General features: G+C 40.8%; 1 protein-coding gene across 1 annotated transcript in view; it reads left to right on the forward strand.

Annotated features, from left to right (window-relative positions):
- The window catches only part of LOC133061813 (adhesion G protein-coupled receptor E2-like), a 59,306-nt gene that overhangs the window by 26,094 nt on the left and 14,247 nt on the right, over nucleotides 1-18,965 (forward strand). The window contains exons 12-15 of the mRNA XM_061150031.1: nucleotides 59-256; nucleotides 531-766; nucleotides 17,901-17,967; nucleotides 18,233-18,324. Of these exons, the coding sequence (XP_061006014.1) occupies nucleotides 59-256; nucleotides 531-766; nucleotides 17,901-17,967; nucleotides 18,233-18,324 (593 nt within the window). The remainder of the gene's footprint in view (nucleotides 1-58; nucleotides 257-530; nucleotides 767-17,900; nucleotides 17,968-18,232; nucleotides 18,325-18,965) is intronic.

The raw sequence follows: 18,965 nt of genomic DNA on the forward strand, positions 1-18,965 counted from the left end.
AGGGTCATTACTCAGAGCAGGAAAGCGTGACTGTGGCCTCCTCTCTGCTGGGTCCCAGGAGGAGGATCCCGCACTGACTGTGATCACCTACGTGGGACTCAGCCTCTCTCTGCTGTGCCTCCTCCTGGCGGCCCTCACCTTCCTTCTGTGCAAAGCCATCCAGAACACCAGCACCTCGCTCCACCTGCAGCTCTCGCTCTGCCTCTTCCTGGCCCACCTGCTCTTCCTCACAGCCATTGACAGAACTGAGAACAAGGTTCGTATATGTTTCCAAAATACTCCTGCCCCAGGGGATTGTGAGTTCATGGAGACACACTGCTTTGGACACTTTAATAAAATGACTTGGATTCCAGGTAAGGTTAAGTTGGTAAGTAACCAGTTTCACATTGACTGCCACAACTAGAAGACAAACATTCTGTTGACAGCCCCTTCATATACATGAAAATTCTCTCTAGTGGCAAGTTATAGAAGTGCTGGGGCCGTGCTCCACCCAGACAGTCCCTCCTGGTGACACCTTCCTCCTCCCCCAGGTGCTGTGCGCCATCATCGCGGGTGCCTTACACTATCTCTACCTGGCCTCCTTCACCTGGATGCTGCTGGTGGGCCTGCACCTCTTCCTCTCTGCACGCAACCTGATGGTGGTCAACTACTCCAGTGTCAACAGGTTCATGAAGAAGGCCATGTTCCCTGTGGGCTATGGAGTCCCAGCTGTGATTGTGGCCATTTCTGCAGCATCCAGGCCTCGTCTTTATGGGACACCCACCAGGTAAATTAAATTCCTGTTGGTCCTTTAATGGACCAGAGCCTGGTGGTCCGGAGAGTAAGAGAGAGAAAGAGGCTGTTATCCCCTGGTTTACGTGGAAAGCCAATAGAGTCCTGATCTTAGGGCTCGCGCTGCTGCACGTAGGCACCAGGCGCCCTCTCGAGTGGGTGAAGGCACAGTGCGCCTTCTCGAGAGGGTCTTAGAAGCCTGGGCAAGAACGTGAGCTCAGCGGGCCTCTGCCCTCCAAGGAATTAGCCAGAAAGAGAGAGAGAGAAGGAATAGAAAGAAAGAAAGACACGGGGACCAAAGCTCTGATGAAGCAAAGGTGTTTTAATCAACATGGCGTGGGCATATATACTGTAGTTATTCTCAGTAAAGATAAAGATTAAAATTCCAGGCTTACAAAACATAAGATGATCCCTATCAAAGAGAGAGTTGCAAACAATCACCTTTTACCATATGGCTCATAAAAAGGAAGAGGGTACTTATCACTGTAATGAGAAATGCCGGGATTCCTCAGCCCCGGGAAAGGCGTGCCTCTCCTCTTAATTCCTGAATATTCAGGAATCAATAAGGGCCAGAGGGTTCCCGACAGATCCAAAACAGCACACAGGAAGCATTTGCTTCCTGACAAATTCCATCTGTTCTTATCTCTCCAGCACAATCATGTGTTGTAGAACAAATGTAGTATTTGATTATGACAGATCATATTGTACAGACACTAAGTAAAAATCCCTAGGGCATCTTTGGTGGAGGATAATAATTAAGGAGAATGCCTTCAACCTCTGTTCATGAAATAAAAAAGAGGAAATCAAAGGAAGTGCTTAGGGCATCATTTAGAAAAATATAACCTGTTTTTTGTCCTAATTCTGTAGGATGTTTCAATCTTTCATTTGTAATAGTAGAACTGATATAAATAATTAAAATAATAGACTGTATCATAATTTAGCATTTACAAGGTGCTTACTTTGTCCCAATGCATTTTTCTAACCATTTTTTAATGTATGGTAATTCAATTAATCCTCATACCAATACTATGAGGTAGACACTGTAATTCACCCCACTTTACAGATAAGAAACCTGAGGCACAAATAGTTTAAGTAAATGCAGAAATGTGCACAGTTTAATTCAGTTTAGTAGGTAGCTGAGCTGATTTCAAATTCAGATTCAAGCTTCTTAGTTTACACTTTTATATTCAGCTTTTAATACTAGACAATGTTTTTGCATTTTTATTGACATATACTACATATACTGTAGGGCTTCCCTTGTGGTTCAGCTGGTAAAGAATCTGCCTGAGATGTGGGAGACCTGGGTTCGATCCCTGGGTTGGGAAGAAACCCTGGAGAAGGGAAAGGCTACCACACCAGTATTCTAGCCAGGAGAATTCCCTGGATTGAATAGCCCAGGGGGTCACAAAGAGTCAGACCTGACTGACTCACTGCAATTTTCACTCACTCACTGCAAAATTCACCCTTTGAAAGTGTACAAATCAGTGGTTTTTAGAATAGTCACAGAGTAGTGCAGCTATCATCACATTTTTGTTTAATACATCACATTTTGTTTAATCACATCAATGTTTAATATTACATTTTCAACTCCCCAAAAAAACCTCATGCACAGTAAAATTCACTTCTCATTCCTTCTACCCACTCCTCTGCCCCAACCCCTGACAAATGCTTATCTACTTTCTGTCTCTATTGGATGTTTCATGTAAATGCAATTATGCATGTGGTCTTTTTACTTAAAAAACATGTGGATGTTTTTACTTAGCCTGAAGATTTCAAGGTTCATTCATACCATAGTGTGTATCACAACCTCACTTTTTGTTGTTGTTTTTGTTGTTATCATTTTGCAAATAATATTCCATTATATGGATATGCCACATTTTGTTTATCCATCCATCAGCTGATAGACATTTAGATTATTTATCTTTTTGTAAAGCTATTATGAATGAGATCACTACAAACATATATGTACAAGTTTCATTTTTCCTGGTTATATATCTACTCTACAAGTAGAATCCTGGGGTCAAATGGAAGATCTGGTTAGCCTTCTGACAAACCACCACTTGTTTTCCAAAGCTTCTGGACAATTTTACATCCCAACTGGCAATATATGAGGGTTTCAGTTTCTCCATGTTATTATCAATAGTTATATCCTATGTTTAAAAATTTAGCTATCCTAATGAGAATGGAGTCAAATTTCATTGTGGTTTCAATTTGCAATTTCTCCAATGACTATTGATGTTGAGCATCTTTTCACCTGCTTATTGACCATTTGCATATTTTCTTTAGAGAAACACATATTCAAATATTTTACCTTTTTTTGAAACATTTTATTTTATTAATATTGGCATTGAAAATACCAGGTAATGCCTTTTCAGAAAAAATGGCATTGTATTATCATAAAGTCATGACATGAAGCCAACTTTCAAGGAAGAAAAGTCTATAGGGTCAAGATGATACTACAAAGCAGAACAAAGCAGGATGTTACTGCAGTCAACAGGCAAAAATTTAATAACTTCTAGAATCCACTCCTTGGGCTCCTTAGAACTATGTACATATTTCTACACATATTTGAAGAAGATATCCATATATCCATCACTAACAGCAATATACTTTTTGTATCTACCTTATGGGATGCAGTCATCCATCTTAAGTGAAAATGATTTTCACTCTTCTCAGAATAAAAAAATCACATCCTCCCAAAGGGCATTATATTAATTACTGGCCTATATCAAGTATTTCATCATTTCTTTGGTTTATTTTCAAACTTAAATATAGTTGATTTACGATGTTGTGTTAATTTCTTCTGTACAACAGACTGATTCAGTTGTATATGAACAAATGCATATATATTCTTTCTAATATTCTTTTCAATTATGCATTTGTTTAAATTGGAGGATAATTGCTTTACAATGTTGTGTTGGTTATGCCATACAACAGTGTGAATCAGCCATAATTACATACATATATGCCACCACCCCTCCTTGAGTCTCCCTGCCTTCCCCCATCCCACCCCTCCAGGCCATCACAGAGCACCAGGCTGGGCTCCCTGTGTTATTACAACAACTTCTTATCAGCTATTTGTTGTACAGATGGTGGTGTATATATGTCAACGCTATTTTCTCAGTATCCCACCTTATTCTTCCCTCACTGTATCCACAATTCCATTCTCCACTTCTGCATCTCCATTCCTTCCCTGCAAATAATTCCATCAGTACTATATTTCTAAATTCCATATAACTGCATTACTATATGATATTGGTTTTCTCTTTTTGACTTACTTCACTCTGGGTAACAGCCTCTAAGTTCATCCACCTCACTACAACTAATTCAAATTCATTCTTTTTACAGCTGAGTAAGATTCCATTGTACATATATATCCCAACTTCTTTATCTATTCATCTGTCAGTGGATATCTAGGTTGCTTCCATGTCCTGGCTATTGTAAATAGCACTGCAGTGAACACTGGGCTACATGTGTCTTTTTAAATTATGGTTTCCTCAGGGTAATTGCACAGTAGTGAGATTGCTGGGTCATATGTTTGTTTTATTTCCTAGATTTTTAAGGAATCTCCATACTATTCTCCATAGTGTCTCTATCAATTTACATTCCCACCAACAGTGCAAGAAGGTTCCCTTTTCCCTACACCCTCTGCAGCATTTACTGTTTGTGGAATTTTGATGATGGCTACTCTGACCAGTGTGAGCTGATACCTCATTGTACTATTGATTTGCATTTCTCTAATAATGAGTGATGTTGAGCATCTTTTCATGTGCTTATCAGCAACCTGCTTTATCATAGGATATTGAATAGAGTTCTCTGTGCTATGCAACAGGGCCTTGTTGTTTATCCATTCCACATGTAATCACTTACATCTGCTAACCTGGCCCTCCCACTGCATCCCTCCCCCAACCCCCTCCCCCTTGGCAACCACAAGTCTGGCCACTACATCCACGACTCTGTATCCATTTCATAGATAAGTGTATTTGTGTCATATTTTAGATTCCATAGATAAGTGATATCATATGGTATTTATCTTTCTCTGTCTGACTGACTTCTCTAGTGTGATAATTGCTAGTTGCAGCCATGTTGCTGCAAATGGCACAGTTTCATTATATTTGTGGCAGAATAGTTTTCCACTGTGTATATGTACCACATCCTCTTAATCTGTGCCTCTCAGAGACACTTCCTTTTTTCTTTTTTCCTCTGTAAGTAGCATATTTTCCTGTTTCTTTGTATGTTGCTTAGAAGTAGTGAAAGTCTCAGTCGTGTCCATCTCTTTGCAACCCCATGGACTATAGAACCCATAGAATTCTCCAGGCCAAAATACTGGGGTGGGTAGTGGTTCAGTTCTCCAGGGGATCTCCCCAACCCAGGTACTGAACCCAGGTCTCCCGCTTTGCAGGCAGACTCTTTACCAGCTGAGCCACCAGAGATATTATAATTATTGTTTAAAACTAGCTGTTTTAATAATACATTGTAACATTCCAGTTATCAGATCCCTCTGCCTTCCAATGTTTCCTGTTTTTAGTTTGCTGCTGTTTGTTTGATAGTTTAATGACATTCCTAGACTAATTCTATGTATTGATAATTCCCTGCAGTGTGTGGCCTTTTAGTTCTAGTTTAGGTTCTTGTTTTTATTTTTAGTTCTAGGTGCCTATGAGCTCATATCTGGTTCAGTATAATCTAGTGGCCATCCAGTGTTTGATCATAAGATTTCCTTAAATGCCTTGCCTATATGTTTTGCACACTTCCACAAAGGCATCTGAGTGAAAAGTCACACCTTCAGACTTCAGGAAGATTCTTTAACAGTCTGGGCTTTCACTACCTGACTGCACAAGCCTCAAGGTCAACCAGAGATGAGAGACTGTTGTCTTCTTTCTCAGGTCTTCACTGAGAATGGGCATATCCTTGTGAATCCACGGATTTCTGAGAATATTTCAGAGCTTTTCAAAATTCCCCATGTCCCTGATTTTCTCCAATACTTCCTTCTAAATTCACAACTAGTTGACTCCACCTGAGATCATATCTTTGAGGAACTGGAGATGTGATGATAATTTGTATTGTTTTGGTAATGTCCTAAAGGTGGGCTTTTGTTATGTCCCTCACTAAGATGAGCTGTCACCCAAATCAAAAAACCACCAAATTTGGAGACCAAAGAGTTCCCAGGGAACCAAAATTGAAAAGAACAAAAAAAAAAAAAAAAAATACATTTATTCCAGTGTTCATTGCAGCACTATTTACAATAGCTAGAACATGGAAGCAATCTAGATGTCCATCGACAGATGAATGGATAAAGAAGCTGTGGTACATATACACAGTGGAATATTACCCAGTCATGATAAGGAATGTATTTGAGTCAGTGCTAGTGAGGTGGATGAACCTAGACCTTAGTATACAGACGGAAGTAAGTCAGAAAGAGAAAACAAAAATCATGTATTAACATATATACATGGAATCTAGAAAGATGGTAGTGATGAACCTATTTTCAGGGCAGCAATGGCTTCCCAGAGTCCGCCTACCATTGAAGAAGACACGGGTTCTATCCCTTAGTCAGAAAGATCCCCTGGAGAAGGAAATTGCAACCCCCTCCAGTATTCTTGCCTTCTAAATCCCATGGACAGAGGAGCATGGTGGGCTACAGTCCAGGGGATCACAAACAGTCAGGCACGACTGAGTGACTAAAGAGCAGTGGAGACACAGATATAGAGAACAGATTTATGGATGGTGTTGGGGGAAAGGAGGCAAGGGTGGAATGTATGGAGAGTGCAACATGGAAACCTATACATCACCATGTCAGACAAGTATATGCTCCTCGTTTCTGTCTCGTCACAACAAAGATTTGGAGTGATGGACATTAAAGCCTTCAGCGCGTCACAGCTGTTGGATCTTGGACAGACCATGTTATAGCTCTTAGACAAATCAGTGTTACAGCTCTTTTATTTAGAAGATAGCAGGCGAATCCCTCCTCGAAGGGTGAGGGCATGCCAACCCAAAGAGGCTAAGAGAAGAGAGTGGAGGAGTGCTCCAGTGCACTGGAAAGAGAGAGTGAGAGAAAGAAAAAAAAAGAGCACATGTATGTGGAGGGGGGAGAGAGAGAGAGAGAGAGAAAATGAGTACACGCACGCAGGGGAGAGAAAGAGAGAGCATGCAAGAGGAAGAGAAAGAGCGCACACACTCAGAGCAGGGAGAGAGAGAGAAAGAGCACACACACGTGAGTGGGAGAGAGAGAGAAAGAGCGTACACACTCAGAGCAGGGAGAGAGAGAGAAAGAGCTCACGCACACAGGGGAGAGAGAAAGAGAGAGAGGACGCGGGGGAGAGGGAGAGCAAGAGAAAGAGCGCACGCATGCGGGGGAGGGAGAGGGAGAGAAATTGCTTTAGCCCCTCCTTTTATACGTTTTTTCCTCCCCCTGGGCCTGCCCTATGCAAGTTGGGCTTAGCCAGGAGTGCTGTTTGCTCTACCTGAGGTCCTCACTCCATTCCTCAGACCTTCCTTTCACCTTCCTTTGTTCTATTCTCGTGGGCTTTTCCCTTCCTTGTCCTTTAGCCACCGCCATTTTTGGACCTTTTCCCTATTCTAACTACCTAACATTCCCCCCTCAAGAGATGGAAGGCCCAATTCTTTGGGAATAGGGGCATCGAGGTCTTTCTGGCTACTTCGTGCTGAACTGGGATGGCCAGGGGTATTGGGCCTCCCCCTCTTGCTAGCCTCAGGCCTCGGAGTCCTCATAGCAGTGTCCATCTAAGGGTGAGTGATATTTTCGATGGTCGGCTGTAGTTTTATATCTTTGTTGAACTGGCACCGCATGTTGTACCTTGTTGACCTGAGCAGAGACAAAACAGGTTAGACAACTGGTAATGCATGGAACAATCATAAGCAGCATCAGTGTGGTGTAACAGGGGCTAGGAGGGGCATTAGCCAATTCTAGATTCCCATCGCCAGGGTGGCTCAAGTCCCTCCTTGTTCAGGGATCAGAAGATTTGTCTCCTGCCTGTTTTGGAGTACAATCTCTACCAAGCTGTGTTGGCTCTTTAGAGATATCCTGAGAAATCCTGTATGCAGAAACCAGATTTTGGGGGTGTTCATTAGACTGGCACTCATTTGTAGTTCTGAATAGGTATCTGAGATCTCCCAGGGGCTCACAGGTGTATTCAGTGTCCTCTTCTGTTTTCTTCCATGGCTTGACTCATGAGTACTGAATCCAGGAGTCATGTCCTGGTACCTTGACTGCTGGCTCTTCTTTTCCCATCTAAGACAAAGCTGCTTCCATCAGTGTACCAGGTTTCCTCAGGATGGATCAGAGGATCTTCTGACAATCCTTCTCAGGGTTTTGTCCAGTGGTCCAAGGTTTCTAGACAAGAGTAAAAGGGGAGAGAGCCCTCAGGGGTAGGCAGGAGGGTGGCTGGGTTAAGAACCTCACAAGGGGATATAGTGAGGCCTGGATTTTCCATCAGCATTACTTGATATTACTTGATTCTTTAATCAGACATCCATAAATGGCCTTTCCCATTTAGGAGTTGTTTTACTCGGTGGCTGGTAAAAATAGTTAGTTTGCCCCCAAAGGAGAGTTTTAAAGCATCTTCTATTATGATTGCAATAGCTGCAAGATTTCGAAGGCAGAGGGGCTAGACTTGGGCAGTTGGATCGAGTCTCTTGGATAAGTAAGCTACAGGCTGGGGCTCAGATCCTAACCTTTGAGTTAACACTCCCAAGGCTATTCCTTCTCTTTCATGGACATAAAGTTGGAATGATTTTTCTGCGTCTGGCAACCTCAAGGCAGGTGCCTGAGTTAGGGCCTGTTTTAGTGTAGCCTCTGCCTTCTTTTGAGGAGTTCCCCACATCAGTGGGATTGAATCATCCCATCCCTTTAAGCTTTCATATAAGGGCTGAGCAATTAGACCATAGTTGGGTATCCAGATTCTACAGTACTCAGTTAGCCCCAGGAAAGCTCACAATTGTTTTCGAGTCATGGGGGAGGGCAACTGGAGGATTCCTTGTACCCGATCAGAGGACAGCCTCCTGGACCCGTGTGTAATCTGAACTCCCAGGTAAGTGACCTTTGTCTTGATCGTTTGTGCCTTAGCATGGGAGACTTTATATCCTCTTTCTGCCAAAAAAGTTTAGAACCTGAATTGCATGTTTTGGGGCATTTCCTCATCTGGAGAGCAGATTAGTAGGTCATCTATGTATTGTAATATTTTCCCATTAGGTCCCAGGTCCAGATCTAGGAGATCCCAGCTAAGGGCCTGTCCAAACAAATTGGAGCTATCTCTAAACTCCTGAGGTAATGCTGTCCAAGTCATCTGTTGGTGTTTTTTCCTGGGGCCTCCCAGTTCAGTTCGGTTCAGTCGCTCAGTCATGTCCGACTCTTTGCGACCCCATGAATCTCAGCATTCCAGGCCTCCCTGTCCATCACAAACTCCCAGAGTTTACTCAAACTCATGCCCATCGAGTTGGTGATGCCATCCAGCCATCTCATCCTCTGTCGTCCCCTTCTCCTCCTGCCCCCAATCCCTCCCAGCATCAGGGTCTTTTCCAATGAGTCAACCCTTCGCATCAGGTGGCCAAAGTATTGGAGTTTCAACTTCAGCATCAGTCCTTCCAATGAACATCCAGGACTTATCTCCTTGAGGATGGACTGGTTGGATCTCCTTGCAGTCCAAGGGACTCTCAAGAGTCTTCTCCAACACCACAGTTCAAAAGAATAAATTTTTCGGCGCTCAGCTTTCTTCACAGTCCAACTCTCACATCCATACACGACCACTGGAAAAACCATAGCCTTGACCAGACGGACCTTTCTTGGCAAAGTAATGTCTCTTCTTTTTAATATGCTATCTAGGTTGGTCATAACTTTCCTCCCAAGGAGTAAGCGTCTCCTCAGTTCTGTCTCATCAAAGCAAAGATTTGAAGTGGCGGACATTAAAACCCTCGTTGCGTCACAGTTGTTGGGTTTTGAACAGACCATGTTATAGCTCTTAGACAAATCAGTGTTACAGCTCTATTTTATTTAGAAGATAGCAGGAGAATCCATCCTCAAAGCGTGAGGGCATGCTAACCCAAAGATGTGAAGAGAAGAGAGTGGAGGAGTGTGCCAGCTCGCAGGAGAGAGAGAGCGAGAGATAGAGAAAGAGTATACACACACGGGGCGGGGGGGGGGGGGGCAGAGAAAGAGAAAGCGTGCACGCATATAATATAAGACCAAGAGTGATTTCTATCACTGTCTGTCTGTAAAACCTTGAGCAATAGACTTAAGTTCTCTATGTGTCAGTTTCTAATCAGTTACTCGATAAGAGAACTTTGGCTTTTCACTGTTGTTAAAATTAAATTGACTAACTCGATAAGAAAAGACAAATAACCCAATTTAACAATGGACACAACCTTTGGGAGTTGGGAGAGGAGAAAGTCCTAGGACCTCATGAGAACCTCCCCTGCCAAGCCGTGACTCTCCACCCAGATTTGCCACACAAACTATCCCAGGATGGGCTCACTCACCAGGCTCATAGTGGGAACAGCCTCTCACTCCAGACTTGACAGTGCTGGAACTTGAGATAGACTAACCCAGCAGTCTCTGTGGACGTGCTCATTTTTAAAAATTTATTTATTTTAAATGAAACAAAGATTAATATTTTTAATTGTTCTGCCCTTAGTCCGAGTCCCCGGTCGGGAAAGAAAACTTCTTGAAACAATGTGACTTGCAGTAGGGGAATTTATTACTGACTCGAGCCAGGGCCTCTCACCCTCACCAAGTGTCTGAGGATGAAAGGCCCTGAGCCCCAGTTCTCTCGGGTATTTATTAGGTCAAAAAAAGCAGCAGGTAGTTGGCGCAAGCGGATTGGTTACACAGTAGGTAGTTGGCACAAGCGGATTGGTTACACAGTTGCAAGGTAATTTTTGTTGGTCCATCGTGGGGCTTTCAGCTTTCCCCTGATAGGTTCCCTTTTTTCTGGCTAGGCATATGTTGATTGGCTGGCTCCAGGAGGCCTGATAATTATGTTACCCCAGGAAACCAGGCCTACACCTAATCTAGGCTGCCTGTCATGGCATTAGCCGTGACAGCCTCACATTAATGATAAAAGGTACAATTCACAAAGACAGTAGACATCATAAACCATTACACACCTTACCGACAAAGAAACAAAGACACATAAAGCAAAAACCAGAAGAAATATAAGGAGAAAGAAAAAATATATAATTATAGTGAGACATACTAATATTTCTCTGAGAATATTTTATCAATTGCAGAAAAATAATATAGAAGCATCTTGAATGATGTCTTAATAATTTAAATAAAATAGATTCATATTTAATTCATTTATATTAATCATATGCTACACACATATATTTAAAAGTTTGAATCTTATACATTGTTCTTAGATGTCCATAAGACATAGAAAAACTGGCAAAAAGATAAACATTACTAAATTTCAAAAAGTAAAATTCTTTTTTTTGTGTGTGATTCAGTTATACATGTACACATATAATATTTTTGAAATTATTTTCCATTATAGGTCATTATACAAGATATTGACTACAATTCCCTGTGCTATACAGTAAACCTTTGTTGCTTGTTGCCTATCCATTTTTTTAAATTAGAGATCTAGCTTTCTATTCATACTAAGTCAAGCAAGTGGAATCAAAATGTCATAAATTTTCTAGTTGGGCAAAAATTAATGTTTTTGAAAATATATGTTATACATATCATTTATATATATGTATACAAAAGCTTTTGTACTACACTTGATAAGGGCTTGAGAAAGAATGTCAAAAAAAAAAAAAGAAGAGATGAACAAATTGGAAAACATAAACTAAATGAAATGGGAGCCGTGAATATGAAATAGAAAAAGTGAAACAAACTAGATAAAAGTAAAAGATCCTGATATAGTCCAGTTGTTTTTAAATATAGCTGCTTATTAGAAACATATCTGGAGCTCTGGCAAAAAAAAAATGCAATATCTGGGCATTTGTATTTTCCAAATATTCCAAGATAATTCTGATATACATTTGGACTTTGAAAAGTGATTACATCACTCTGTATAATGGGTCAATGTATGGCAAAAACCACTACAGCATTGTAAAGTAATTAGCCTCCAATGAATAAAAATAAATGGGGGGAAATATGATTACAGATTTTTCTAATAAATGCTAGTTTTGGTGATATAGAATTCTATAATTTTTCTGTTGACCAATCATGATACAATAATATTAAGTGAGTAATAGTTGAGTTCAGTCGCTCTGTCATGACTGACTCTGTGACCCCATGGATTGCACCATGCCAGGCTTCCTGTCCATCATCAACTCCTGGAGCTTCCTCAAATTCATGTCCATTGAATCAGTGATGCCATTCAACTGTCTCTTCCTCTGTCTTCCCCTTCTCTTCCTGCCTTCAATCTTTCCCAGCATCAGGGTCTTGTCCAATGAGTCTGTTCTTCGCATCAGGTGGCCAAAGTATTGGAGTTTCAGCTTCAGCATCAATCCTTCCAATGAATATTCAGGACTGATTTCCTTTAGGATGGACTGGTTAGATCTCCTTGCAGTCCAAGGGACTCTCAAGAGTCTTCTCCAACACCACAGTACAAAAGCATCAGTTCTTTGGCACTCAGCTTTCTTTATGGCCCAACTCTCACATCTATACATGACTACTGGAAAAAGCATAGCTTTGACTAGAGGGACCTTTGTTGGACTCGTAATGCCTCTGCTTTTTAATATGCAGTCTAGGTTGGTCATAGATTTTCTTCCAAGGAGCAAGTGTCTTTTAATTTCATGGGTGCAGTCACATTCTGCCGTAATTTGGAACCCTAGAAAATAAAGTCTGTCACTGTATCCATTGTTTTCCCACCTATTTGCGGTGAAGTGCTGGGACCAGATGCCATGATCTTAGTTCTTGAATGTTGAGTTTTAAGTCAGCTTTTCTCTCTCCTCTTTCCCTTTCATCAAGAGGCTCTTTAGTTCCCCTTTGCTTTCTGTCATAAGGGTGGTGTCACCTGCATATCTGAGGTTATTGATACTTTTCCCTGAAGTCTTGAATCCAGCTTGTGCTTCATCCAGTCTCGCATTTCACTGGATGTACTCTGCATATAAGTTAAATAAGCAAGGTGACAATATACAGCCTTGAAATACTCCTTTCCCAATTTGGAACCAGTCAGTTGTACCATGTCTGGTTCTAACTGTTGCTTCTTGACTTGTATACAGATTTCTCAGGAAGCAGGTAAGGTGGTCTGATATTCCCCTCTCTTTAAGAATTTTCCACAGTTTGTGTTGATCCACACAGTCAAAGGCTTTATCATAGTTAATGAAACAGAAGTAGATGTTTTTCTGGAATTCTTTTGCTTTTTCTATGATCCAACAGGTGTTGGCAATTTAATAGTTACAGAATCACAGAAGTAATAGATGATCATCAGTTTTCACAATCGATAGCCAGACAAAATATAAAAGATGATTACAATTGCAAACCATAATTGAAACATGATTAATCTAACAATATAAAATAATTACATACAATTTGGGGGGTCAAGCAGAGTGATGTGGTAAGTGGAAGTGTATACCTGGACATGTTTTCATCTGCTCAGCCAGTCTATGTCTTTTGGTTGGTGCATTTAATCCATTTACATTTAAGATAATTATCATTATATATGATCCTATTACCATTATCGTAATTGTTTTGGGTGCATTTTCTCTAGGTAGGGCTTTTCCTTCTGTTTCCTGCCTAGAGAACTTCCATTACCATTTGTTGTATAGCTGGTTTGGTGGTGCTGAATTCTCTTAACTTTGGTTGTCTGGAAAGCATTTGACTTCATCATATCTGAAGGAGAGTCTTGCTGGATACAGTATTCCTGGTTATAGGTTCTTCTCTTTCATCACTCTAAATATGTCATGCCATTTCCTTCTGGCTAGTAGTTTCTGTTGAGAAATCAGCTGATAGCCTGATGGGAGTTCCTTGTATGTTATTTGCTGTTTTTCCCTCATTGCTTTTCATATTTTATCTCGGTCTTTAATTTTTGCCAATTTGATTCCCATGTGTCTCAGTGTGTTCCTCCTTGGGCTTATCCCGCCTGGGACTCAATGTGCTTCTTGGACTTGGTTGACTGTTTCCTTTCCCATGTTAGGAAAGTTTTCAGCTATTATCTTTTCAAATATTTTCGCAGGTCGTTTATCTCTCTCTTCTCCTTCTGGGACCCCTAGAATGTGAATGTTCATGTATTTAATGTCCCAGAGGTCTCTTAGGCTGCCTGCATTTCTTTTCATTCTTTCTTCTAGATTCTGTTCTGTGGCGGTGATTTCTACCGTTCTGTCCTCCAGGTCATTTATCCGTGCTTCTGCCTCAGTTATTCTGTTATGGATTCCTTCTAGGGTATTATTCATCTCTGCTTCTTTGTTCTTTAGTTCTTGTAGATCTTTGGTAAACATTTCTTGTATCTTCTCAATCTTTACCTCCATTCTTTTCCTGAAATCCTGAATCATATTCACTATCATTATTCTGAACACTTTTTGTGGAATATTGCCTACATCCACATCATTTAGCTGTTTTTCTAGGACTTTATCCTGTCCCTTCATCTGGGATGTAACATTCTGCTTTTTCATACTGATTAAATTTCTGTAATGTGGTTCTGTTTTAGTTGCTGTGAGATTTTGTTTCTTCTTGCTTCTTCTGTCTGTCCTCTGATGGAGGAGGCTAAAAGGCTTATGTAATCTTCCTGATGGGAAGGACTGGTGGTGGGAAAACCTGGGTCATGCTCTGGTGGGCAGGGCCTTACTCAATAAAGCTTTAATACAATTATCTCCTGATGGATGGGGTTGCACTTCCTCTCTGGTAGTTTTTGGCAAGGTGACCCAACCCTCAGGTCTATGGGCTCTATGGTCAGGTTAATCTCCAAGAGGGTTTACACCAAAGGAGACATTTCCAGACAGCTGATGCCAGTCCCCTCTGTCCCTGTGATGAGCCCCTGCTAACCCACAGCTCCACAGGATATCCTCCAACACTAGCAGGTAGTTTTTGTTCAGTTTCCTGTGGAGTCGCAGCTCTTTTCCTTTGAGTCTTGGTGTATGCAAGGTTTTGTTTGTGCCCTCCAAGAGTAGTCTCTGTTTCCCCCAGTTCTGTGGACGTCTTATAATCAAATCCCACTAGCCCTCCCCAGTCAGAGTCCCTGAGGATTCCCAGTTCATTTGTTGGGCCTCCAGGCTAGAAGCCTGATGTGCAGTTCCAAACCTTCACAACAGTGGGAGAACTTCTGTATTATCGTTCTCCAGTTTGTGGTTATCCACCTGGTGGGTATGGGATTTGATTTTATCATGATTGTGCCCCTCCTACCATCTCCTGCAACAACTTCTTTGTCTTTCGGTGTGGAGTATCTTTCTTTGGTAGGTTCCAGAGTCCTCCTGTCTGTGGTTGTTCAACAGCTAGTTGTGATTTTGGTGCTTTTGCAGGAGGAGATGAGCAGAATCTTATCCTCCTCCATCTTGAACCAGAAGCCCTGGACATGCTCCCTTTCACTTGTAGGTCTCTTTTTGGTTGTGACTCACAAAGGCCAAGTCCATTTTGGGTTTGATTCCAGGTCTGCCTCTTCAATTTTTATGCCTGTTTGCTAGTTATGACCCTCTCCTCAATCTGGTTAAGTATTCATGTCATGTATTGTTCTTTTGAAAACAGAATTTCTGTCTCTAATACCAGGTTCAACAGCGATTCCTTGCCTGCTTGCTTAGTCACTAAGATGTATCCAACTCTTCGCAACCCCATGGACTGTAGCCTGCCAGGCTCCTCTGTCCGCGGATTTCCCAGGCAAAAATACTGGAATGGGTTGCCATACCCAGGGAATCTTCCTGACCCTGGGTCAAACCTGAGCCGCTTGCATCTCCTGCATTGGAAACCAGATTCTTTACCACTCACCACCATTCCCCAAAAACAGAAACTAGTTTTGAATAAAGATTTCTCCAAAGATAAGTAAATGACAATAAGTGCATGAAAAGGTGTTCAACATCATTAGTCATTAGGAAATACAAATCAAAACCCACAAAAGGACATGTCACTTCATACTCATTCACTTAAATGATTAAAGGAAATAAAGACTGACAATAAAAAAAAATGAAAAGTTATGGAAAAATTAGAACCCTCGTACATTGCTTGTTGAAATGACATTAGTGCAACCACTTGTAGAAAACAGTTTCTCAAAAGTTTTGATATGTAGGTACCACGTGACCCAGCAATTCCGCTCTTAGGTATATATCCCAAACATATAAAGAGACATATCCACACAAAAAATTACATCAATGTTCATTGCAGCATTATTCAGAATACCCAAAGCCTGAGAATGACATAAATGTCCATCAACTGATGAAGGTATACCAAAATGTAACATAGCCACATAATAGAATATTATCCAGCTATGAAGAAAGACTAAAAATGAATTTTCAGCCATAAAACCAGGTTGCAACATGAATGAACCTTGAAAACATTAAGTGAAAGAATCTAGTCACAGAAAACCACATACTGTATGATTCCATTTATGTGAATATCCTGAACAGGCAGATCCATAGTGACAGAAAGTTGATTAATGGTACCCTCGGGCTAGGATCAGAGTTGGGACTCATGGAAGCGAGAATGAGGATTTCCTCATGCTAATGTGAATGCAGTTTCTTTTTGAGGAGTTGAAAGTGTTCTGAAGTCAGACTGTGGTGATGGCTGCACAACTCTGTGACTATCCAGAGATCACTGAACTGTACAGTTTTAATGGATACATTTCATTGGATGTGAAGTCATATCTCAATAAAACCATATATTTTTTTAAAAAGCAGTGGGTGAGTTTTAGAGCAGATAAAAAACTAAATTGAATAATGCAAGAAAGGCTCTTAAAACTATGTTAGGTTCAGAGGACTCTCAAAAACTAACACATTTACAGACATCCCTGCTTCAACCCTGTTTATCTCAGGAACGTCTACTCATTGGTCTTGTTTCTACTAAAACATGGTTTCTTTGGGAATCTTCCTTAACCTTCTACTTCCTTAGACCCAAAACTGAGCATTACATTCAAAGATACATTGTCATCACCTCCCTTTTTTATCACTAAATTGTGTATCTCCTGCCAATATGGGATTTAAGAACATGTATAGTCTCTTCACCACTGTATTGTCAGAAACAACCACAGAACCTGTCAAAATAGAGACACTCAATACTTTTTGAGTAATGAGTGAATTATAAATGTACTTTTTAATTTTTAAGGGAGTCACTTTTTAAATATCTGTTCTTAATTGGACACTGCCTTGCAGTGTCCTGTTTGTTTCTGCCGTACAACAATGTGAATCATCCATAAATATGCATATATTTCCCCCTCTTGATACTCGCTCCCACCCATCCCCATCCCACGCCTCTAGGTTGTCACAGGTCTGACACAAGGTTGAGCTCCCTGTGTTATGCAACAACTTCCCACTAACTATTTTACACTTGGTAATGTATATGTTTCAATGCTGCTCTCTCGATGCACCCCACATTCTCCCCTCATTGTGTCCACAAGTCTGTTCTCTATGTCTGTGTCTCTATTCCCAATCTACAAATAAATTCACCAGTACCATTTTTCTAGATTCCATATATATGCACTAATATGCAATACAAATTCATTTTTAAACTAATTCTAATTGGAATAGAGTTGACTTACAATGTTGTGTTAGTTTTTGCTTTACAGCAAAGTAATCAATTATCCATATACATATATTCAGTCCCTTTTCAGATTCTTTTTGCATATAGGTCATTTCAAAATATTGAGTACAGTACCCTGAGCTCTATAGTAGGTCCTTATTAGTTACCTGTTTGAAATATAGTAGCGTGTATATGTCAATCCCAGTCACAGAATTTATCACCCCCTTTCCCCCTTGGTAACTATAAACTTGTTTTCTATATCTGTGACTTTATTTCAGTTTTGTAAATTGGCTCATTTACACACTTTTTTTTGATACTGCATATAAGCAGTATCATGTGATATTTGTCTTTCTCCATCTGACTTACTTCACTCAGTATGACAATCTCTAGGTCCATCCATGTCACTGCTGATGGCATTATTTTGTTCTTTCTGACTAATACTCCATTGTAAATATGTACACATCTTCTTGATCACAAATGCATTTTTTATTCTCTTCCTTCCCAGCTGCTGGCTCCACTCAGAAAAGGGATTTAAATGGGGTTTCCTTGGACCAGTCTGTGCCATCTTCTCTGTGAGTGATGACATTAAAGCATTGTTAATACTCAGCTAAGCATCATTTAAAGAGAACTAAAAGTGGGGGGCATGGTGACAGAGGTGACAAGAACAGGTGTGTTCCTGGGTTATCATGGGTTTGGTTGCATTTTCTAAGACCATTCTTAAAACTTAACACACTAATATGGTTAAAAATAGAAACTACCTAAGTGCGGAAATGATGTTGGACAGGCTGGACAATGGACTGAAATTTTATGCAATAACTCTTTTCTGGTTTCCTGAAGGTCAATTTAGCTTTCTTTCTGATGACCCTTTGGATTTTGAAAAGCAGACTCTGTTCCCTCAACAGTGAGGTGTCCACCCTCCAGAACACGAGGTAAGATGGAAAAGAGACTGACAACTCTGCAGATGTGTGGTCACAAGAGTGAAGGCGTGTGCCTGAAAAGTTCCTTGTGTCCATCCTCAGGTTTTCTAAGGAAACCCAGAGTTAAATGGATGGAGGTGTCCTAAGGCAGCAAGTTCAGACCTAGTGGTGTTTTCTGTTCATCTCTAATTCCAGTTTGTGAACTTGTGACTCCCTCAGCAACATTCTCTGGGCTTTGTCAGCAGTCTTATGACAAATGTGCAGAGAACAATTATGTTCCCATGAAGCACTTAGAGGAATCTGTGACACTTCCACAGTCTACTACACTTTCACACCCCACATTTCAAGCTCATTCTCACCTCTCTCCCACTCCTCTTCCTGGTAAAAATCCCAGTGAACATTAAATCTTCTAGGAGGTTTAGGCAGTCCTTTGTTCCAGAAAATCTTGTGCATATCTGATGCTCTTTCTTTTGCATTTCTACCATTATCTTTTCCAAATTACACATCTTACTGTTTTGTTGTTTCAGTCATTTGAGTAGATCATGAGCTTTATGAAACTAGAAATCTCACCTTTGTGATATTTAATGCCCAGGACACAACACAGAGCATGATGCATGGTACTTCCTCAGGAACATTGGTTGAATGAAATTAGA

This window comes from Dama dama, chromosome 9 (genome assembly GCF_033118175.1).
Source record: "Dama dama isolate Ldn47 chromosome 9, ASM3311817v1, whole genome shotgun sequence".
Classification (NCBI taxonomy): Eukaryota; Metazoa; Chordata; class Mammalia; order Artiodactyla; family Cervidae; genus Dama; species Dama dama.